The 24,732-nt window shown below is 40.0% G+C and overlaps 1 protein-coding gene across 1 annotated transcript in view; it reads left to right on the top strand.

Annotated features, from left to right (window-relative positions):
• Nucleotides 1–24,732, top strand: part of LOC135537440 (ephrin type-A receptor 6-like) — a 247,500-nt gene that overhangs the window by 6 nt on the left and 222,762 nt on the right. The window contains exon 1 of the mRNA XM_064963605.1: nt 1–202. This exon is cut by the window's left edge and continues 6 nt beyond it. Coding sequence (XP_064819677.1) covers nt 124–202 — 79 coding nt within the window. The 5' untranslated portion in view covers nt 1–123. The remainder of the gene's footprint in view (nt 203–24,732) is intronic.

Raw genomic sequence — 24,732 nt, 5'->3', positions numbered from 1 at the left:
CCGCAGCGTCTCTCTGCGTCACCGTGTGGCGGGACGACAGCAGAACCGTCGGTGGTTTGAGTCTCGGTTTGTCCGTTACTAGTTTTTTTTGTTGTTGTTGAGGATATTATTTTTGGTGTAGAGATGAGTTCCAACAGGAAGTGTTGCCTGTTCTTCCTGCTGGTCAGAAGTATCCTGTCGGACACCAGTCATACCAATCAAGGTGAGTGTTATTTAGTTACATGGGTCGGGCGCGCAATCGACTGTTCCGCAAAAGCAATGGTCGTGCGGCACAGTCGATTTCCGCGCGTATAAACCCAGGGTCGTTACACTATATAGGCGATGTTACCGTAAACTACACTGATAAAGACACGGGTTTGAGTTGAATCTCTGCTTCGACGTTGTTCTGGAAAACATCCCGACTTGGATCACTGATCGTATGAGCTCTACCACATGAGCGCAGCGGGGACGTATAGACTAACGTTACATGATACTTACCATTGTATTGCCTATGTAGGCATTTTATAGTAATGTGTGTGTCTGTCTGTGTCTGTCTGTGTCTGTCTGTGTGTGTCTGTGTGTGTCTGTGTCTGTGTGTGTCAATTTTGCTTTTATTTTATTTTGTTGATTCGTGCCATATGAAGATTCTCTCTTGAAATAACAAATAAAAAACACAGTGTTGGATTTCTTACTCTCATCCATCTGTGACCGTCTATCTCAACCTCTTCCACCTCTAGTCACCCAACAACTACATAACAACTACATATCTCAACCTCTCCCACCTCTAGTCACCCAACAACTACATAACAACTACATATCTCAACCTCTTCCACCTCTAGTCACCCAACAACTACATAACTCAATGTGTCGTGGTGACTTCTCACCCTCCTGTTTGTTTGGTAATGGTTCCTTTTCCGAACAGCCTCCTTCCTGAACAGAACAGGTGGTTGAGGCTGCAGATCTGACTGGCACTGCTGCATATATATACACACACACACACACACACACACACACACACACACACACACACACACACACACACACACACACACACACACACACACACACACCTGACTGGCAGACGCTTCAAACAGAACTCCTGTGATCTCTGAGATGCCGGGGCAGATTCTAACACATTACAGTCTGTATCTGGCTGGGGGTTCTCTCTTTCCCTCTCGCTCCCTCTCTCTCTCTCTCTCTCCCCCCCCCCCTTCTCTCTCTCTCTCTCTCTCTCTCTCTCTCTCTCTCCGTCTCCCTCTCTCTCTCCTCTCTCTCCTCTTTTTCTCTCTTTCTCTCCGTCTCCCTCTCTCTCTCTCTCTCTCTCTTTTTCTCTCTTTCTCTCGGTTTCCCTCTCTCTGTCTCTCTCTCTCTTTTTTTCTCTTTCTCTCGGTTTCCCTCTCTCTCTCTCTGTCTCTCTCTCGCTCTCTCTCTCTCGCTCCCTCTCTCGCTCGCTCGCTCCCTCTCTCTCTCTTTTTCTCTCTTTCTCTCGGTCTCTCTCTCCTCTCTCTCTCCTCTCTCTCTCTCTCTCTCCCTCAATCCCCCCTCTCTTTCTATCAGTGTGTGTTTTTCTTCCATCCCCAGACAGAGAGATTCTATTTGGCCTATTTTAAGGGGTAAGTGAGACGTCACAGGCAGACAGTCAAACAGACAGACACAGAGGAACGGAGTGCTAGCTAGCTGCCTGTCTCTTTTGAGGCTTCTGTTCTGATGTCTTACTTAAAGTTACCAGGCTTCAACCTCCTGGGGGGGGACAAGATCAGATCTCCTACTAGACTGAGAATGAGATAAAGCTCCAGATATATGGTCTCTCCTTTCCACACTGCTGATGAAGATTAAGAGTGGAGAGACATGCATACCAAATGGCACCCTATTCCCTTCATAGTGCACTACTTTTGACCAGAGCCCATAGGACTTAGTACACTATAAAGGGAAACGGAGGGATTTTGCAACACATAGTCTTCTATTGGAATATTGGCCCTAATTTTCTCCATTTGGAACACACAGTCTTCTATTGGAATATTGGCCCTAATTTTCTCCATTTGGAACACACAGTCTTCTATTGGAATATTGGCCCTAATTTTCTCCATTTGGAACACACAGTCTTCTATTGGAATATTGGCCCTAATTTTCTCCATTTAGAACACACAGTCTTCTATTGGAATATTGGCCCTAATTTTCTCCATTTGGAACACACAGTCTTCTATTGGAATATTGGCCCTAATTTTCTCCATTTGGAACACACAGTCTTCTATTGGAATATTGGCCCTAATTTTCTCCATTTAGAACACACAGTCTTCTATTGGAATATTGGCCCTAATTTTCTCCATTTAGAACACACAGTCTTCTATTGGAATATTGGCCCTAATTTTCTCCATTTGGAACACACAGTCTTCTATTGGAATATTGGCCCTAATTTTCTCCATTTGGAACAAGCAGATTGAGTTTTGTTTGAAGAGCGTTGAATTGAATTTTAGAGGCTTGGTTGCCTACAGCTGAGGCCCGACATCTGCTAGACATTTGTCAGACACTTTTACAGTTAAAGAAGAAGTCACCCCTAAATGTGTTCTTGTTTCGTCTGGTAATTATATTTATAGACACGTCGACAGTTTTTCCCCTTTTACTGTGTTGGGGGGGGGGGGGATTGGAGGAACGGAAGTTTCTCAGTGATTGTGTCTCAGAGACAAAGTGGGGGTCTAGACAGTGATAATATGATTTAGCATAGAAACTAAAGTGGTTTTCTCTGTATCTGCTTTCCTCTTTCACTCTGTGTGTGTGTGTGTGTGTGTGTGTGTGTGTGTGTGTGTGTGTGTGTGTTTAAGTGTGTGTGTGTGTTACTGTCCTCCATTATGTCCATCTCTTGTTGCCCAGGGTTTGGGGGTATTGAGTTCCAGGGGAACACGGATAACATTGTGTGTCTGTATCAGTATTAGAGACCATCTGTCCCTGTAGACCCACAGATATCCTATCAATCATAGTTCTATATGGACCCCCTCCCTCCCTCCCTCCCTCCCTCCCTCCCTCCCTCCCTCCCTCCCTCCCTCCCTCCCTCCCTCCCTCCCTCCCCCTCCCTCCCTCCCTCCCTCCCTCCCTCCCTCCCTCCCTCCCTCCCTCCCTCCCTCCCTCCCTCCCTCTGCCTTCCTCCCTCCCTCTCTCCGCCTCCCTCCCTCCCTCCCTCCCTCCCTCCCTCCCCCCCTCCCTCCCTCCCTCTCTCCTCCGCCTCCCTCCCTCCCTCCCTCTGCCTCCCTCCCTCTGCCTCCCTCCCTCCCTCCCTCTGCCTCCCCCTCCCTCCCTCGCTCCTCCTCTCTGCCTCCCTACCTACCCCTCTCTTTTTTAGGGCCGATATCGATTTTTGGATGGATTATTTTAGGACGATATTCAATATCATTAAATGTGAAAAAGGTGTTGACAGAATTCCCCAAGAGAGAGAGACAGCCATTTATGCATTAATGCATCCATTTTAAAGTCAAAATGAATTTGACTTAGTTCTTACCAATCTAACAATTTTTTTTTATTTTACCTTTATTTAACTAGGCAAGTCAGTTCAGAACAAATTCTTATTTTCAATGACAGCCTAGGAACAGTAGGTTAACTGCCTGTTCAGGGGCAGAATGACAGATTTGTACCTTGTCAGCTCGGGGATTTGAACTTGCAACCTTTCGGTTTCTAGTCCAACGCTCTAACCACTAGGCTACATAGTGGTTAGACATAATGTTAAACATAATGTTATTTGAATGGTAAATCTCCATTGATAAACTGTAAATCAAGATGTCACCTAGGTCTAGTCACAATACAGGGCAATGCATATTCAATAGAAGTGTGTGCATGCATTGAGTTATTGTACTTGTTAGCACCATGTTTATCTAGCCAGCAAGTTAGCATAGTAGCCAATATAGCTAGCTATAGGTCCCATAGCCATCTGCCTGCAGGTCCCATAGCTATCTGCTAACAGGTCCCATAGCTATCTGCTAACAGGTCCCATAGCTATCTGCTAACAGGTCCCATAGCTATCTGCTAACAGGTCCCATAGCTATCTGCTAACAGGTCCCATAGCTATCTGCTAACAGGTCCCACAGCTATCTGCTAACAGGTCCCATAGCTATCTGCTAACAGGTCCCATAGCTATCTGCTAACAGGTCTGCTAATATTTTTCAACAAGTGTTTGATTTTGGTCTCTGTGTCAATTCATCTCAATAGTGAACCTTTCTGTTGGGAAATTAGCTTTTACATTTAAAACAAAATGTAACCTTTATTTAACTAGGCAAGTCAACAACTTCTTATTTACAATGACAGCCTACACTGGCCAAACCCTAACACGGACGACACTTGGCCAATTGTACCCCGCCCTATGGGACTCCCTATCACAGCCGGTTGTGATACAGCCCGGGATTCGAACCAGGGTGTCTGTAGTGCCTTAGGCCACTGCACCACTCTGGAGGCCTAGTTTGTTGCTGCTGCTGATTCTCCCAGCTAGACATTCCTCAGCATTGTTCAGTTCTCCTGGCTCGGGGGGTGAGTGGAGGCTAGACATTCCTCAGCATTGTGCAGTTCTCCTGGCTCGGGGGGTGAGTGGAGGCTAGACATTCTTCAGCATTGTTCAGTTCTCCTGGCTCGGGGGGTGAGTGGAGGCTAGACATTCCTCAGCATTGTGCAGTTCTCCTGGCTCGGGGGGTGAGTGGCTGCTAGACATTCCTCAGCATTGTGCAGTTCTCCTGGCTTGGGGGGTGAGTGGAGGCTAGACATTCCTCAGCATTGTGCAGTTCCCCTGGCTCGGGGGGTGAGTGGCATCTAGACATTCCTCAGCATTGTGCAGTTCTCCTGGCTCGGGGGGTGAGTGGAGGCTAGACATTCCTCAGCATTGTGCAGTTCTCCTGGCTCGGGCTGTGAGTGGAGGCTAGACATTCCTCAGCATTGTGCAGTTCTCCTGGCTCGGGGGGTGAGTGGAGGCTAGACATTCCTCAGCATTGTGCAGTTCTCCTGGCTCGGGGGGTGAGTGGAGGCTAGACATTCCTCAGCATTGTGCAGTTCCCCTGGCTCGGGGGGTGAGTGGAGGCTAGACATTCCTCAGCATTGTGCAGTTCTCCTGGCTCGGGGGGTGAGTGGAGGCTAGACATTCCTCAGCATTGTGCAGTTCTCCTGGCTCGGGGGGTGAGTGGAGGCTAGACATTCCTCAGCATTGTGTAGTTCCCCTAGCTCGGGCTGTGAGTGGAGGCTAGACATTCTTCAGCATTGTTCAGTTCTCCTGGCTCGGGGGGTGAGTGGAGGCTAGACATTCTTCAGCATTGTTCAGTTCTCCTGGCTCGGGGGGTGAGTGGAGGCTAGACATTCCTCAGCATTGTGCAGTTCTCCTGGCTCGGGGGGTGAGTGGAGGCTAGACATTCCTCAGCATTGTGCAGTTCTCCTGGCTCGGGCTGTGAGTGGAGGCTAGACATTCCTCAGCATTGTGCAGTTCCCCTGGCTCGGGGGGTGAGTGGCATCTAGACATTCCTCAGCATTGTGCAGTTCCCCTGGCTCGGGGGGTGAGTGGCATCTAGACATTCCTCAGCATTGTGCAGTTCTCCTGGCTCGGGGGGTGAGTGGAGGCTAGACATTCCTCAGCATTGTGCAGTTCCCCTGGCTCGGGCTGTGAGTGGAGGCTAGACATTCCTCAGCATTGTGCAGTTCTCCTGGCTCGGGGGGTGAGTGGAGGCTAGACATTCCTCAGCATTGTGCAGTTCTCCTGGCTCGGGCTGTGAGTGGAGGCTAGACATTCCTCAGCATTGTGCAGTTCTCCTGGCTCGGGGGGTGAGTGGAGGCTAGACATTCCTCAGCATTGTGCAGTTCCCCTGGCTCGGGGGGTGAGTGGAGGCTAGACATTCCTCAGCATTGTGCAGTTCTCCTGGCTCGGGGGGTGAGTGGCAGCTAGACATTCCTCAGCATTGTGCAGTTCCCCTGGCTCGGGGGGTGAGTGGCAGCTAGACATTCCTCAGCATTGTGCAGTTCCCCTGGCTCGGGGGGTGAGTGGCAGCTAGACATTCCTCAGCATTGTGCAGTTCTCCTGGCTTGGGGGGTGAGTGGAGGCTAGACATTCCTCAGCATTGTGCAGTTCTCCTGGCTCGGGGGGTGAGTGGAGGCTAGACATTCCTCAGCATTGTGCAGTTCTCCTGGCTCAGGGGGTGAGTGGCAGCTAGACATTCTTCAGCATTGTGTAGTTCTCCTGGGTCGGGCTGTGAGTGGCAGCTAGACATTCCTCAGCATTGTTCAGTTCTCCTGGCTCGGGGGGTGAGTGGCAGCTAGACATTCCTCAGCATTGTGCAGTTCTCCTGGCTCGGGGGGTGAGTGGAGGCTAGACATTCCTCAGCATTGTGTAGTTCCCCTGGCTCGAGGGGTGAGTGGAGGCTAGACATTCCTCAGCATTGTGCAGTTCTCCTGGCTCGGGGGGTGAGTGGAGGCTAGACATTCCTCAGCATTATGCAGTTCTCCTGGCTCGGGGGGTGAGTGGAGGCTAGACATTCCTCAGCATAGTGTAGTTCTCCTGGCTCGGGGGGTGAGTGGAGGCTAGACATTCCTCAGCATTCTGCAGTTCTCCTGGCTCGGGGGGTGAGTGGAGGCTAGACATTCCTCAGCATACTGCAGTTCTCCTGGCTCGGGCTGTGAGTGGAGGCTAGACATTCCTCAGCATTGTGTAGTTCTCCTGGCTCGGGGGGTGAGTGGCGGCTAGACATTCCTCAGCATTGTGTAGTTCTCCTGGCTCGGGGGGTGAGTGGCGGCTAGACATTCCTCAGCATTGTGTAGTTCTCCTGGCTCGGGGGTGAGTGGAGGCTAGACATTCCTCAGCATTGTGCAGTTCTCCTGGCTCGGGGGGTGAGTGGCGGCTAGACATTCCTCAGCATTGTGTAGTTCTCCTGGCTCGGGCTGTGAGTGGAGGCTAGACATTCCTCAGCATTGTGTAGTTCTCCTGGCTCGGGGGGTGAGTGGAGGCTAGACATTCCTCAGCATTGTGTAGTTCTCCTGGCTCGGGCTGTGAGTGGAGGCTAGACATTCCTCAGCATTGTGTAGTTCTCCTGGCTCGGGCTGTGAGTGTAGGCTAGACATTCCTCAGCATTGTGCAGTTCTCCTGGCTCGGGGGGTGAGTGGAGGCTAGACATTCCTCAGCATTCTGCAGTTCTCCTGGCTCGGGGGTGAGTGGAGGCTAGACATTCCTCAGCATTTTGTTGTGTTTGAGGCTGAATTTAAAATGGATTAACTGGAGATGCTGTGTCACCGACCCACACACCAATACCCCGTAATGTCAAGGTGGAATTAAGTTTACATTTATTTCATCTTTCAATCACCCACGTGGATATATGCTCCTAAAATCCGATGAGGAGATGGGAGAGCGCATCAAGCATCGGAAATAGAACTAAGTTTTAACTCCTGGCTACGCAAATTCTCATTGACACGCGTGAGCAGTTTGGATGAAATTATTGAATAATACTTCTGTGTACATTTATTTTGCAATGCTCCTGTATTCAACACGGGCAGCGTGGTCAGCATGTAATATAACAAAAACTAGACTGTTGCACCTCCTCCAATCAGATGCGCTAGACTCCGTTCATTCACTTTCCACATGTGCAGAGGATGCTGACCAATCACAAGCGGGCTGTCTCACTGGCTGCATGGCATGCACATGTTGGCCAATCATAAATGTCCCTGCTTAGAGCGCACACTTTACCTCAGTTAGATGCTGGTGAGGAGAGAAGGGGGTTTACCTCAGTTAGATGCTGGTGAGGAGAGAAAGGGCTTTACCTCAGATGCTGGTGAGGAGAGAAAGGGCTTTACCTCAGATGCTGGTGAGGAGAGAAAGGGCTTTACCTCAGTCAGATGCTGGTGAGGAGAGAAATGGCTTTACCTCAGTTTGATGCTGGTAAGAAGAGAAGGGGCTTTACCTCAGTTTGATGCTGGTGAGGAGAGAAATGGCTTTCCTTCAGTCAGATGCTGGTGAGAAGAGAAATGGCTTTACCTCAGTTAGATGCTGGTGAGAAGAGAAGGGGCTTTACCTCAGTTTGATGTTGGTGAGGAGAGAAATGGCTTTCCTTCAGTCAGATGCTGGTGAGGAGAGAAATGGCTTTCCTTCAGTCAGATGCTGGTGAGAAGAGAAGGGGCTTTACCTCAGTTAGATGCTGGTGAGAAGAGAAGGGGCTTTACCTCAGTTTGATGTTGGTGAGGAGAGAAATGGCTTTCCTTCAGTAGTATTTCAGCAGTATTTCAGTGGTTCGGCAGTATTTCAGTGGTATGGCAGTATTTCAGTGGTACGGCAGTATTTCAGTGGTACGGCAGTATTTCAGTGGTACGGCAGTATTTCAGCTCATTCAGTGGTATGGCAGTATTTCAGTGGTATGGCAGTATTTCAGTGGTATGGCAGTATTTCAGTGGTATGGCAGTATTTCAGTGGTACGGCAGTATTTCAGTGGTATGGCAGTATTTCAGTGGTACGGCAGTATTTCAGTGGTATGGCAGTATTTCAGCACGTCTTCAGTGGTATGGCAGTATTTCAGTGGTATGGCAGTATTTCAGTGGTACGGCAGTATTTCAGTGGTACGGCAGTATTTCAGTGGTACGGCAGTATTTCAGTGGTACGGCAGTATTTCAGTGGTATGGCAGTATTTCAGCTCAACTTCAGTGGTATGGCAGTATTTCAGCTCATTCAGTGGTATGGCAGTATTTCAGTGGTATGGCAGTATTTCAGTGGTATGGCAGTATTTCAGTGGTATGGCAGTATTTCAGCTCAACTTCAGTGGTATGGCAGTATTTCAGCTCAACTTCAGTGGTATGGCAGTATTTCAGTGGTATGGCAGTATTTCAGCTCATATTCAGTGGTGTGGCAGTATTTCAGCTCATATTCAGTGGTATGGCAGTATTTCTGCTCATATTCAGTGGTATGGCAGTATTTCAGCTCGTCTTCAGTGGTATGGCAGTATTTCAGTGGTATGGCAGTATTTCAGCTCATCTTCAGTGGTATGGCAGTATTTCAGTGGTATGGCAGTATTTCAGCTAGTCTTCAGTGGTATGGCAGTATTTAAGCTCATCTTCAGTGGTATGGCAGTATTTCAGTGGTATGGCAGTATTTCAGCTGGTCTTCAGTGGTATGGCAGTATTTCAGCTCATCTTCAGTGGTATGGCAGTATTTCAGCTCATCTTCAGTGGTATGGCAGTATTTCAGCTCATCTTCAGTGGTATGGCAGTATTTAAGCTCATCTTCAGTGGTATGGCAGTATTTCAGTGGTATGGCAGTATTTCGGTGGTATGGCAGTATTTCAGCTAGTCTTCAGTGGTATGGCAGTATTTAAGCTCATCTTCAGTGGTATGGCAGTATTTCAGCTGGTCTTCAGTGGTATGGCAGTATTTCAGCTCATCTTCAGTGGTATGGCAGTATTTCAGCTCATCTTCAGTGGTATGGCAGTATTTAAGCTCATCTTCAGTGGTATGGCAGTATTTCAGTGGTATGGCAGTATTTCAGTGGTATGGCAGTATTTCAGTGGTATGGCAGTATTTCAGTGGTACGGCAGTATTTCAGTGGTATGGCAGTATTTCTGCTCATATTCAGTGGTATGGCAGTATTTCAGTGGTATGGCAGTATTTCAGTGGTACTGCAGTATTTCAGTGGTATGGCAGTATTTCAGCTCATATTCAGTGGTATGGCAGTATTTCAGCTCGTCTTCAGTGGTATGGCAGTATTTCAGTGGTATGGCAGTATTTCAGTGGTATGGCAGTATTTCAGTGGTATGGCAGTATTTTAGTGGCAGTATTTCAGTGGTATGGCAGTATTTTAGTGGTACGGCAGTATTTCAGTTAGAGGAAAATCGATGTCAACCAAATGCAAGTGTTGTTCCTGAGAGTTGTGGCGACAAAAAGAGGCAACAAGACAAATTAATTCAGTAATTTGAATAATAACAATCCCCTACCTTACGATGATTGTTAAAAAAAAAACACGGCCGAAAGCAGCAAAGCACCTCAGCCCCAACCAGCCAACCGGCCAACCGGCCACCCAGCCAACCGGCCACCCAGCCAACCGGCCAACCAGCCACCTACGTCAAACAGGCGTCGATTGCCAATGCGTTTTCAAGTGTAACACCCTACAACAACAAAAACCCTCCAGGAGACGCCAATATCATATAACAAAATGAAGGGAGTTGAACATGTGGAATGACTGGACCAGACAATGTTTTGGTCACAGGCTGCGTCTTGCAATCGGTAGGCTACGTTTGAGATGTTTTTAAGGCACTTTGTCTTATCATTTCAATTATTATAATGATTGAGCCGACTTCTACATAATGACACTATCACTAGCTTCCTGTTCCATCTGCAGCTAATTGCTGTTACCAGCTTCCTGTTCCATCTGCAGCTAATGGCTGCCACCAGCTTCCTGTTCCATCTGCAGCCAATGGCTGCCACCAGCTCCCTGTTCCATCTACAGCCCATGGCCTCCACCAGCTTCCTGTTCCATCTGCAGCCAATGGCGGCCACCAGCTCCCTGTTCCATCAGCAGCCAATGGCCTCCACCAGCTCCCTGTTCCATCTGCAGCCAATGGCCTCCACCAGCTTCCTGTTCCATCTACAGCCCATGGCTGTCACCAGCTTCCTGTTCCATCTACAGCCCATGGCTGCCACCAGCTCCCTGTTCCATCTCCAGCCCATGGCCTCCACCAGCTTCCTGTTCCATCTGCAGCCAATGGCCTCCACCAGCTCCCTGTTCCATCTGCAGCCAATGGCCTCCACCAGCTTCCTGTTCCATCTACAGCCCATGGCTGCCACCAGCTTCCTGTTCCATCTACAGCCCATGGCCTCCACCAGCTTCCTGTTCCATCTACAGCCCATGGCCTCCACCAGCTTCCTGTTCCATCTGCAGCCAATGGCTGCCACCAGCTCCCTGTTCCATCTACAGCCCATGGCTGCCACCAGCTCCCTGTTCCATCTCCAGCCCATGGCCTCCACCAGCTTCCTGTTCCATCTGCAGCCAATGGCTGCCACCAGCTCCCTGTTCCATCTGCAGCCAATGGCCTCCACCAGCTCCCTGTTCCATCTGCGGCCAATGGCCTCCACCAGCTCCCTGTTCCATCTGCGGCCAATGGCCTCCACCAGCTTCCTGTTCCATCTCCAGCCCATGGCTGCCACCAGCTTCCTGTTCCATCTCCAGCCCATGGCTGCCTGAATACACAATTCACTTAAGGCTATTAAGAACTCATCATTGTAAAATAAAAAGTATTAAGACCCCTTGATTGTTTTCCCACATTTTGTTACGTTACAGCATTAATTATGAATATATTTTAATATATATTATATTAATTTAATTTAATAATTATTCATTTCTACCATCATGTCACCTGTGCAACTAGAGGTGAAAAAAGCCTAGATGCGTACAAAGCTCTCCCTCGCCCTCCATTAGGTAAATCTGAACATAACTCTATTACCCTGATTCCTGCTGACAAACAAAAAACACATAAACAGGAAGTACCAGTGTCGCTCAATACATAAGTGGTTCGAATGAAGCGAATGCTAAGCAACAGGACTGCTTCAATAGCACTGTTCCGGGATTCCTCCCGATGGCATTGAGGAGTTCACCACATCAGTCACCGGCTTCATTAATAAGTGCATCGACGACTTCGTCCCCACATTGACCGTACGTACATATCCCAACCAGAAGCCATGTCTTACACGCTGCATCCGAACTGAGCTAAAGGCTAGAGCTGCTGCTTTCAAGGAGCTGGATACCAATCTGGACGATTATAAGAAATCCTGCTATGCCCTCTGACGAACCAGGCAAAGTGTCAAACCAGGACGAAGCACAAATCCTACTACACCCCGGCTCATCGGATGTGGCAGGACTCTCAAACTATCATGGATTACAAAGAGAAACCCAACCGAGTCTACCAGACCAGCAAAATACCTTCTATGCTCTCTTCGAGGCCAGCAACACTGAACCACGCATGAGAGCATCGGCTGTTCCGGACGACTGCGAGATCACGCTCTCCGTAGCCGATGTCAGTAAGAACTTTAAACAGGTCGACATTCACAAGACCGCAGGCCGGATGACCAGGACACGTACTGGAAGCCGACTGTCTTCACTGACGTGTTCAATTCACATTCACAAGACCGCAGGCCGGATGACCAGGACACGTACTGGAAGCCGACTGTCTTCACTGACGTGTTCAACCTGTCGCTGACCCGGTTTGTACTGTCTTCACTGACGTGTTCAACCTGTCGCTGACCCGGTCTGTACTGTCTTCACTGACGTGTTCAACCTGTCGCTGACCCGGTCTGTACTGTCTTCACTGACGTGTTCAACCTGTCGCTGACCCGGTCTGTGCTGTCTTCACTGACGTGTTCAACCTGTCGCTGACCCGGTCTGTACTGTCTTCACTGACGTGTTCAACCTGTCGCTGACCCGGTCTGTACTGTCTTCACTGACGTGTTCAACCTGTCGCTGACCCGGTCTGTACTTTCTTCACTGACGTGTTCAACCTGTCGCTGACCCGGTCTGTACTGTCTTCACTGACGTGTTCAACCTGTCGCTGACCCGGTCTGTACTGTCTTCACTGACGTGTTCAACCTGTCGCTGACCCGGTCTGTGCTGTCTTCACTGACGTGTTCAACCTGTCGCTGACCCGGTCTGTAGTGTCTTCACTGACGTGTTCAACCTGTCGCTGACCCGGTCTGTACTGTCTTCACTGACGTGTTCAACCTGTCGCTGACCCGGTCTGTGCTGTCTTCACTGACGTGTTCAACCTGTCGCTGACCCGGTCTGTGCTGTCTTCACTGACGTGTTCAACCTGTCGCTGACCCAGTCTGTAATGTCTTCACTGACGTGTTCAACCTGTCGCTGACCTGGTCTCTGCTGTCTTCACTGACGTGTTCAACCTGTCGCTGACCCAGTCTGTAATACCTACATGTTTCAAGCAGACCACCATTGTCCCTGTGCCCAAGAACGCCAAGGTAACCTGTCTAAATGTCTATCGCTCCGTAACACTCACATCTTTAGCCATGAAATGATTTGAAAAGGCTGGTCATGGCTCCTATCAACGCCATCATCCCAGACACCCATCGTCCCAGACCCACTCGAATCTCATACCTCACCAACACATTGACAGATGACAAAATCTCTATTTCATTCCACACGGCCCTTTCCCACCTGGACAAGAGGAACACCTACTTGAGAATGCTATTTATTGACTACAGCTCACTACAAAGCTCAGGATCTTAAACACTATAGACTATGGAACATTTAGTTGTGTTCTGAACTATTTAACAGGTCATTGTGTTCTGAACTATTTAACAGTTCATTGGGTTCTGTACTATTTAACAGTTCATTGGGTTCTGAACTATTTAACAGTTCATTGTGTTCTGAACTATTTAACAGTTCATTGTGTTCTGAACTATTTAACAGTTCATTATGTTCTGTACTATTTAACAGTTCATTGTGTTCTGAACTATTTAACAGTTCATTGTGTTCTGTACTATTTAACAGTTCATTGTGTTCTGAACTATTTAACAGTTCATTGTGTTCTGAACTATTTAACAGTTCATTGTGTTCTGTACTATTTAACAGGTCATTGTGTTCTGAACTATTTAACAGGTCATTGTGTTCTGTACTATTTAACAGTTCATTGTGTTCTGAACTATTTAACAGTTCATTGTGTTCTGTACTATTTAACAGTTCATTGTGTTCTGAACTATTTAACAGTTCATTGTGTTCTGAACTATTTAACAGTTCATTGTGTTCTGTACTATTTAACAGTTCTGAACTATTTAACAGTTCATTGTGTTCTGTACTATTTAACAGTTCATTGTGTTCTGTACTATTTAACAGTTCATTGTGTTCTGAACTATTTAACAGTTCATTGTGTTCTGTACTATTTAACAGTTCATTGTGTTCTGAACTATTTAACAGTTCATTGTGTTCTGAACTATTTAACAGTTCATTGTGTTCTGAACTATTTAACAGTTCTGTACTATTTAACAGTTCATTGTGTTCTGAACTATTTAACAGTTCATTGTGTTCTGAACTATTTAACAGTTCATTGTGTTCTGTACTATTTAACAGTTCATTGTGTTCTGAACTATTTAACAGTTCATTGTGTTCTGAACTATTTAACAGTTCATTGTGTTCTGAACTATTTAACAGTTCATTGTGTTCTGAACTATTTAACAGTTCATTGTGTTCTGAACTATTTAACAGTTCATTGTGTTCTGTACTATTTAACAGTTCATTGTGTTCTGAACTATTTAACAGTTCTGTACTATTTAACAGTTCATTGTGTTCTGTACTATTTAACAGGTCATTGTGTTCTGAACTATTTAACAGGTCATTGTGTTCTGAACTATTTAACAGTTCATTGTGTTCTGTACTATTTAACAGTTCATTGTGTTCTGTACTATTTAGCAGTTCATTGTGTTCTGAACTATTTAGCAGTTCATTGTGTTCTGTACTATTTAACAGTTCTGAACTATTTAACAGTTCATTGTGTTCTGAACTATTTAACAGTTCATTGTGTTCTGAACTATTTAGCAGTTCATTGTGTTCTGTACTATTTAACAGTTCTGAACTATTTAACAGTTCATTGTGTTCTGAACTATTTAACAGTTCATTGTGTTCTGTACTATTTAACAGTTCTGAACTATTTAACAGTTCATTGTGTTCTGTACTATTTAACAGTTCTGTACTATTTAACAGTTCATTGTGTTCTGAACTATTTAACAGTTCATTGTGTTCTGTACTATTTAACAGTTCATTGTGTTCTGAACTATTTAACAGTTCTGAACTATTTAACAGTTCATTGTGTTCTGTACTATTTAACAGTTCTGAACTATTTAACAGTTCATTGTGTTCTGTACTATTTAACAGTTCTGAACTATTTAACAGTTCATTGTGTTCTGTACTATTTAACAGTTCTGTACTATTTAACAGTTCATTGTGTTCTGAACTATTTAGCAGTTCATTGTGTTCTGTACTATTTAACAGTTCTGTACTATTTAACAGTTCATTGTGTTCTGAACTATTTAACAGTTCTGAACTATTTAACAGTTCATTGTGTTCTGAACTATTTAACAGTTCATTGTGTTCTGTACTATTTAACAGTTCTGAACTATTTAACAGTTCATTGTGTTCTGAACTATTTAACAGTTCTGAACTATTTAACAGTTCATTGTGTTCTGTACTATTTAACAGTTCTGAACTATTTAACAGTTCATTGTGTTCTGTACTATTTAACAGTTCTGTACTATTTAACAGTTCATTGTGTTCTGAACTATTTAACAGTTCATTGTGTTCTGTACTATTTAACAGTTCATTGTGTTCTGAACTATTTAACAGTTCTGAACTATTTAACAGTTCATTGTGTTCTGAACTATTTAACAGTTCATTGTGTTCTGTACTATTTAACAGTTCTGAACTATTTAACAGTTCATTGTGTTCTGTACTATTTAACAGTTCTGAACTATTTAACAGTTCATTGTGTTCTGTACTATTTAACAGTTCTGTACTATTTAACAGTTCATTGTGTTCTGAACTATTTAGCAGTTCATTGTGTTCTGTACTATTTAACAGTTCTGTACTATTTAACAGTTCATTGTGTTCTGAACTATTTAACAGTTCTGAACTATTTAACAGTTCATTGTGTTCTGAACTATTTAACAGTTCATTGTGTTCTGTACTATTTAACAGTTCTGAACTATTTAACAGTTCATTGTGTTCTGAACTATTTAACAGTTCTGAACTATTTAACAGTTCATTGTGTTCTGAACTATTTAACAGTTCTGAACTATTTAACAGTTCATTGTGTTCTGAACTATTTAACAGTTCTGAACTATTTAACAGGTCATTGTGTTCTGTACTATTTAACAGTTCTGAACTATTTAACAGTTCATTGTGTTCTGAACTATTTAACAGTTCTGAACTATTTAACAGTTCATTGTGTTCTGTACTATTTAACAGTTCTGAACTATTTAACAGTTCATTGTGTTCTGTACCATTTAACAGTTCTGTACTATTTAACAGTTCATTGTGTTCTGTACTATTTAACAGTTCTGTACTATTTAACAGTTCTGTACTATTTAACAGTTCATTGTGTTCTGTACTATTTAACAGTTCATTGTGTTCTGTACTATTTAACAGTTCATTGTGTTCTGTACTATTTAACAGTTCATTGTGTTCTGTACTATTTAACAGTTCATTGTGTTCTGTACTATTTAACAGTTCTGAACTATTTAACAGTTCATTGTGTTCTGTACTATTTAACAGTTCTGAACTATTTAACAGTTCATTGTGTTCTGTACTATTTAACAGTTCTGTACTATTTAACAGTTCATTGTGTTCTGAACTATTTAACAGTTCATTGTGTTCTGTACTATTTAACAGTTCATTGTGTTCTGAACTATTTAACAGTTCTGAACTATTTAACAGTTCATTGTGTTCTGAACTATTTAACAGTTCATTGTGTTCTGTACTATTTAACAGTTCTGAACTATTTAACAGTTCATTGTGTTCTGTACTATTTAACAGTTCTGAACTATTTAACAGTTCATTGTGTTCTGTACTATTTAACAGTTCTGTACTATTTAACATTTCATTGTGTTCTGAACTATTTAACAGTTCATTGTGTTCTGAACTATTTAACAGTTCTGAACTATTTAACAGTTCATTGTGTTCTGAACTATTTAACAGTTCATTGTGTTCTGTACTATTTAACAGTTCTGAACTATTTAACAGTTCATTGTGTTCTGAACTATTTAACAGTTCTGTACTATTTAACAGTTCATTGTGTTCTGAACTATTTAACAGTTCATTGTGTTCTGAACTATTTAACAGTTCTGAACTATTTAACAGTTCATTGTGTTCTGAACTATTTAACAGTTCTGAACTATTTAACAGTTCATTGTGTTCTGTACTATTTAACAGTTCTGTACTATTTAACAGTTCATTGTGTTCTGTACTATTTAACAGTTCTGAACTATTTAACAGTTCATTGTGTTCTGTACTATTTAACAGTTCTGTACTATTTAACAGTTCATTGTGTTCTGTACTATTTAACAGTTCATTGTGTTCTGTACTATTTAACAGTTCATTGTGTTCTGTACTATTTAACAGTTCATTGTGTTCTGTACTATTTAACAGTTCATTGTGTTCTGTACTATTTAACAGTTCATTGTGTTCTGAACTATTTAACAGTTCATTGTGTTCTGTACTATTTAACAGTTCTGTACTATTTAACAGTTCATTGTGTTCTGAACTATTTAACAGTTCATTGTGTTCTGAACTATTTAACAGTTCATTGTGTTCTGAACTATTTAACAGGTCATTGTGTTCTGTACTATTTAACAGTTCATTGTGTTCTGTACTATTTAACAGTTCATTGTGTTCTGAACTATTTAACAGTTCATTGTGTTCTGTACTATTTAACAGTTCATTGTGTTCTGTACTATTTAACAGTTCTGTACTATTTAACAGTTCATTGTGTTCTGAACTATTTAACAGTTCATTGTGTTCTGAACTATTTAACAGTTCATTGTGTTCTGAACTATTTAACAGTTCTGAACTCTTTAACAGTTCATTGTGTTCTGAACTATTTAACAGTTCATTGTGTTCTGAACTATTTAACAGTTCTGAACTATTTAACAGTTCATTGTGTTCTGAACTATTTAACAGTTCATTGTGTTCTGAACTATTTAACAGTTCTGAACTATTTAACAGTTCATTGTGTTCTGTACTATTTAACAGTTCATTGTGTTCTGAACTATTTAACAGTTCATTGTGTTCTGAACTATTTAACAGTTCATTGTGTTCTGTACTATTTAACAGTTCATTGTGTTCTGTACTATTTAACAGTTCATTGTGTTCTGAACTATTTAACAGTTCTGTACTATTTAACAGTTCATTGTGTTCTGTACTATTTAACAGTTCATTGTGTTCTGAACTATTTAACAGTTCATTGTGTTCTGAACTATTTAACAGTTCTGAACTATTTAACAGTTCATTGTGTTCTGTACTATTTAACAGTTCATTGTGTTCTGAACTATTTAACAGTTCATTGTGTTCTGAACTATTTAACAGTTCATTGTGTTCTGAACTATTTAACAGTTCATTGTGTTCTGAACTATTTAACAGTTCATTATGTTCTGTACTATTTAACAGTTCATTGTGTTCTGTACTATTTAACAGTTCATTGTGTTCTGTACTATTCAACAGTTCATTGTGTTCTGTACTATTTAACAGTTCATTGTGTTCTGTACTATTTAACAGTTCATTGTGTTCTGTACTATTTAACAGTTCTGAACTCTTTAACAGTTCATTGTGTTCTGAACTATTTAACAGTTCTGAACTATTTAACAGTTCATTGTGTTCTGAACTATTTAACAGTTCATTGTGTTCTGAACTATTTAACAGTTCTGAACTATTTAACAGTTCATTGTGTTCTGAACTATTTAACAGTTCATTGTGTTCTGAACTATTTAACAGTTCATTGTGTTCTGTACTATTTAACAGTTCATTGTGTTCTGTACTATTTAACAGTTCATTGTGTTCTGAACTATTTAACAGTTCTGTACTATTTAACAGTTCATTGTGTTCTGTACTATTTAACAGTTCATTGTGTTCTGTACTATTTAACAGTTCATTGTGTTCTGAACTATTGAACAGTTCATTGTGTTCTGAACTATTTAACAGTTCATTGTGTTCTGTACTATTTAACAGTTCATTGTGTTCTGTACTATTTAACAGTTCTGAACTATTTAACAGTTCATTGTGTTCTGTACTATTTAACAGTTCATTGTGTTCTGAACTATTTAACAGTTCATTGTGTTCTGAACTATTTAACAGTTCATTGTGTTCTGAACTATTTAACAGTTCATTGTGTTCTGAACTATTTAACAGTTCATTATGTTCTGTACTATTTAACAGTTCATTGTGTTCTGTACTATTTAACAGTTCATTGTGTTCTGTACTATTCAACAGTTCATTGTGTTCTGTACTATTTAACAGTTCATTGTGTTCTGTACTATTTAACAGTTCATTGTGTTCTGTACTATTCAACAGTTCATTGTGTTCTGTACTATTTAACAGTTCTGAACTCTTTAACAGTTCATTGTGTTCTGAACTATTTAACAGTTCTGAACTATTTAACAGTTCATTGTGTTCTGAACTATTTAACAGTTCATTGTGTTCTGAACTATTTAACAGTTCTGAACTATTTAACAGTTCATTGTGTTCTGTACTATTTAACAGTTCATTGTGTTCTGAACTATTTAACAGTTCATTGTGTTCTGAACTATTTAACAGTTCATTGTGTTCTGTACTATTTAACAGTTCATTGTGTTCTGTACTATTTAACAGTTCATTGTGTTCTGAACTATTTAACAGTTCTGTACTATTTAACAGTTCATTGTGTTCTGTACTATTTAACAGTTCATTGTGTTCTGTACTATTTAACAGTTCATTGTGTTCTGAACTATTGAACAGTTCATTGTGTTCTGAACTATTTAACAGTTCATTGTGTTCTGTACTATTTAACAGTTCATTGTGTTCTGTACTATTTAACAGTTCTGAACTATTTAACAGTTCATTGTGTTCTGTACTATTTAACAGTTCATTGTGTTCTGTACTATTTAACAGTTCATTGTGTTCTGAACTATTTAACAGTTCATTGTGTTCTGAACTATTTAACAGTTCATTGTGTTCTGAACTATTTAACAGTTCATTGTGTTCTGAACTATTTAACAGTTCATTGTGTTCTGAACTATTTAACAGTTCATTGTGTTCTGAACTATTTAACAGTTCATTGTGTTCTGAACTATTTAACAGTTCATTGTGTTCTGAACTATTTAACAGTTCTGTACTATTTAACAGTTCATTGTGTTCTGTACTATTTAACAGGTCATTGTGTTCTGAACTATTTAACAGGTCATTGTGTTCTGTACTATTTAACAGTTCATTGTGTTCTGTACTATTTAACAGTTCATTGTGTTCTGAACTATTTAGCAGTTCATTGTGTTCTGAACTATTTAGCAGTTCATTGTGTTCTGTACTATTTAACAGTTCTGAACTATTTAACAGTTCATTGTGTTCTGAACTATTTAACAGTTCATTGTGTTCTGAACTATTTAGCAGTTCATTGTGTTCTGTACTATTTAACAGTTCTGAACTATTTAACAGTTCATTGTGTTCTGAACTATTTAACAGTTCATTGTGTTCTGTACTATTTAACAGTTCTGAACTATTTAACAGTTCATTGTGTTCTGTACTATTTAACAGTTCTGTACTATTTAACAGTTCATTGTGTTCTGAACTATTTAACAGTTCATTGTGTTCTGTACTATTTAACAGTTCATTGTGTTCTGAACTATTTAACAGTTCTGAACTATTTAACAGTTCATTGTGTTCTGAACTATTTAACAGTTCATTGTGTTCTGTACTATTTAACAGTTCTGAACTATTTAACAGTTCATTGTGTTCTGTACTATTTAACAGTTCTGAACTATTTAACAGTTCATTGTGTTCTGTACTATTTAACAGTTCTGTACTATTTAACAGTTCATTGTGTTCTGAACTATTTAGCAGTTCATTGTGTTCTGTACTATTTAACAGTTCTGTACTATTTAACAGTTCATTGTGTTCTGAACTATTTAACAGTTCATTGTGTTCTGAACTATTTAACAGTTCTGAACTATTTAACAGTTCATTGTGTTCTGAACTATTGAACAGTTCATTGTGTTCTGAACTATTTAACAGTTCATTGTGTTCTGTACTATTTAACAGTTCATTGTGTTCTGTACTATTTAACAGTTCTGAACTATTTAACAGTTCATTGTGTTCTGTACTATTTAACAGTTCATTGTGTTCTGTACTATTTAACAGTTCATTGTGTTCTGAACTATTTAACAGTTCATTGTGTTCTGAACTATTTAACAGTTCATTGTGTTCTGAACTATTTAACAGTTCATTGTGTTCTGAACTATTTAACAGTTCATTGTGTTCTGTACTATTTAACAGGTCATTGTGTTCTGAACTATTTAACAGGTCATTGTGTTCTGAACTATTTAACAGTTCATTGTGTTCTGTACTATTTAACAGTTCATTGTGTTCTGTACTATTTAACAGTTCATTGTGTTCTGAACTATTTAGCAGTTCATTGTGTTCTGTACTATTTAACAGTTCTGAACTATTTAACAGTTCATTGTGTTCTGTACTATTTAACAGTTCATTGTGTTCTGTACTATTTAACAGTTCATTGTGTTCTGAACTATTTAACAGTTCATTGTGTTCTGAACTATTTAACAGTTCATTGTGTTCTGAACTATTTAACAGTTCATTGTGTTCTGAACTATTTAACAGTTCATTGTGTTCTGTACTATTTAACAGGTCATTGTGTTCTGAACTATTTAACAGGTCATTGTGTTCTGAACTATTTAACAGTTCATTGTGTTCTGTACTATTTAACAGTTCATTGTGTTCTGTACTATTTAACAGTTCATTGTGTTCTGAACTATTTAGCAGTTCATTGTGTTCTGTACTATTTAACAGTTCTGAACTATTTAACAGTTCATTGTGTTCTGAACTATTTAACAGTTCATTGTGTTCTGAACTATTTAGCAGTTCATTGTGTTCTGTACTATTTAACAGTTCTGAACTATTTAACAGTTCATTGTGTTCTGAACTATTTAACAGTTCATTGTGTTCTGTACTATTTAACAGTTCTGAACTATTTAACAGTTCATTGTGTTCTGTACTATTTAACAGTTCTGTACTATTTAACAGTTCATTGTGTTCTGAACTATTTAACAGTTCATTGTGTTCTGTACTATTTAACAGTTCATTGTGTTCTGAACTATTTAACATTGTGTTCTGAACTATTTAACAGTTCTGAACTATTTAACAGTTCATTGTGTTCTGAACTATTTAACAGTTCATTGTGTTCTGTACTATTTAACAGTTCTGAACTATTTAACAGTTCATTGTGTTCTGTACTATTTAACAGTTCTGAACTATTTAACAGTTCATTGTGTTCTGTACTCTTTAACAGTTCTGTACTATTTAACAGTTCATTGTGTTCTGAACTATTTAGCAGTTCATTGTGTTCTGTACTATTTAACAGTTCTGTACTATTTAACAGTTCATTGTGTTCTGAACTATTTAACAGTTCATTGTGTTCTGAACTATTTAACAGTTCTGAACTATTTAACAGTTCATTGTGTTCTGAACTATTTAACAGTTCATTGTGTTCTGTACTATTTAACAGTTCTGAACTATTTAACAGTTCATTGTGTTCTGAACTATTTAACAGTTCTGAACTATTTAACAGTTCATTGTGTTCTGAACTATTTAACAGTTCTGAACTATTTAACAGTTCATTGTGTTCTGAACTATTTAACAGTTCTGAACTATTTAACAGGTCATTGTGTTCTGTACTATTTAACAGTTCTGAACTATTTAACAGTTCATTGTGTTCTGAACTATTTAACAGTTCTGAACTATTTAACAGTTCATTGTGTTCTGTACTATTTAACAGTTCTGTACTATTTAACAGTTCATTGTGTTCTGTACCATTTAACAGTTCTGTACTATTTAACAGTTCATTGTGTTCTGTACTATTTAACAGTTCTGTACTATTTAACAGTTCTGTACTATTTAACAGTTCATTGTGTTCTGTACTATTTAACAGTTCATTGTGTTCTGTACTATTTAACAGTTCATTGTGTTCTGTACTATTTAACAGTTCATTGTGTTCTGTACTATTTAACAGTTCATTGTGTTCTGAACTATTTAACAGTTCATTGTGTTCTGTACTATTTAACAGTTCATTGTGTTCTGTACTATTTAACAGTTCATTGTGTTCTGTACTATTTAACAGTTCTGAACTATTTAACAGTTCATTGTGTTCTGTACTATTTAACAGTTCTGAACTATTTAACAGTTCATTGTGTTCTGTACTATTTAACAGTTCTGTACTATTTAACAGTTCATTGTGTTCTGAACTATTTAACAGTTCATTGTGTTCTGTACTATTTAACAGTTCATTGTGTTCTGAACTATTTAACAGTTCTGAACTATTTAACAGTTCATTGTGTTCTGAACTATTTAACAGTTCATTGTGTTCTGTACTATTTAACAGTTCTGAACTATTTAACAGTTCATTGTGTTCTGTACTATTTAACAGTTCTGAACTATTTAACAGTTCATTGTGTTCTGTACTATTTAACAGTTCTGTACTATTTAACAGTTCATTGTGTTCTGAACTATTTAACAGTTCATTGTGTTCTGAACTATTTAACAGTTCTGAACTATTTAACAGTTCATTGTGTTCTGAACTATTTAACAGTTCATTGTGTTCTGTACTATTTAACAGTTCTGAACTATTTAACAGTTCATTGTGTTCTGAACTATTTAACAGTTCTGTACTATTTAACAGTTCATTGTGTTCTGAACTATTTAACAGTTCATTGTGTTCTGAACTATTTAACAGTTCTGAACTATTTAACAGTTCATTGTGTTCTGAACTATTTAACAGTTCTGAACTATTTAACAGTTCATTGTGTTCTGTACTATTTAACAGTTCTGTACTATTTAACAGTTCATTGTGTTCTATACTATTTAACAGTTCTGAACTATTTAACAGTTCATTGTGTTCTGTACTATTTAACAGTTCTGTACTATTTAACAGTTCATTGTGTTCTGTACTATTTAACAGTTCTGTACTATTTAACAGTTCATTGTGTTCTGTACTATTTAACAGTTCATTGTGTTCTGTACTATTTAACATTTCATTGTGTTCTGTACTATTTAACAGTTCATTGTGTTCTGTACTATTTAACAGTTCATTGTGTTCTGAACTATTTAACAGTTCATTGTGTTCTGTACTATTTAACAGTTCTGTACTATTTAACAGTTCATTGTGTTCTGAACTATTTAACAGTTCTGTACTATTTAACAGTTCATTGTGTTCTGTACTATTTAACAGTTCATTGTGTTCTGTACTATTTAACAGTTCATTGTGTTCTGAACTATTTAACAGTTCATTGTGTTCTGTACTATTTAACAGTTCATTGTGTTCTGTACTATTTAACAGTTCATTGTGTTCTGAACTATTTAACAGTTCATTGTGTTCTGTACTATTTAACAGTTCATTGTGTTCTGTACTATTTAACAGTTCTGTACTATTTAACAGTTCATTGTGTTCCGAACTATTTAACAGTTCATTGTGTTCTGAACTATTTAACAGTTCATTGTGTTCTGAACTATTTAACAGTTCATTGTGTTCTGAACTATTTAACAGTTCTGAACTCTTTAACAGTTCATTGTGTTCTGAACTATTTAACAGTTCATTGTGTTCTGAACTATTTAACAGTTCTGAACTATTTAACAGTTCATTGTGTTCTGAACTATTTAACAGTTCATTGTGTTCTGAACTATTTAACAGTTCTGAACTATTTAACAGTTCATTGTGTTCTGTACTATTTAACAGTTCATTGTGTTCTGAACTATTTAACAGTTCATTGTGTTCTGAACTATTTAACAGTTCATTGTGTTCTGTACTATTTAACAGTTCATTGTGTTCTGTACTATTTAACAGTTCATTGTGTTCTGAACTATTTAACAGTTCTGTACTATTTAACAGTTCATTGTGTTCTGTACTATTTAACAGTTCATTGTGTTCTGTACTATTTAACAGTTCTGAACTATTTAACAGTTCATTGTGTTCTGAACTATTTAACAGTTCTGAACTATTTAACAGTTCATTGTGTTCTGAACTA

This window comes from Oncorhynchus masou, unplaced genomic scaffold (assembly GCF_036934945.1).
Source record: "Oncorhynchus masou masou isolate Uvic2021 unplaced genomic scaffold, UVic_Omas_1.1 unplaced_scaffold_779, whole genome shotgun sequence".
Taxonomy (NCBI): domain Eukaryota; kingdom Metazoa; phylum Chordata; class Actinopteri; order Salmoniformes; family Salmonidae; genus Oncorhynchus; species Oncorhynchus masou.
The sequence above is the reverse complement of the archived record's forward strand: the minus strand, read 5'-3'. Positions and strand labels throughout refer to the sequence as shown.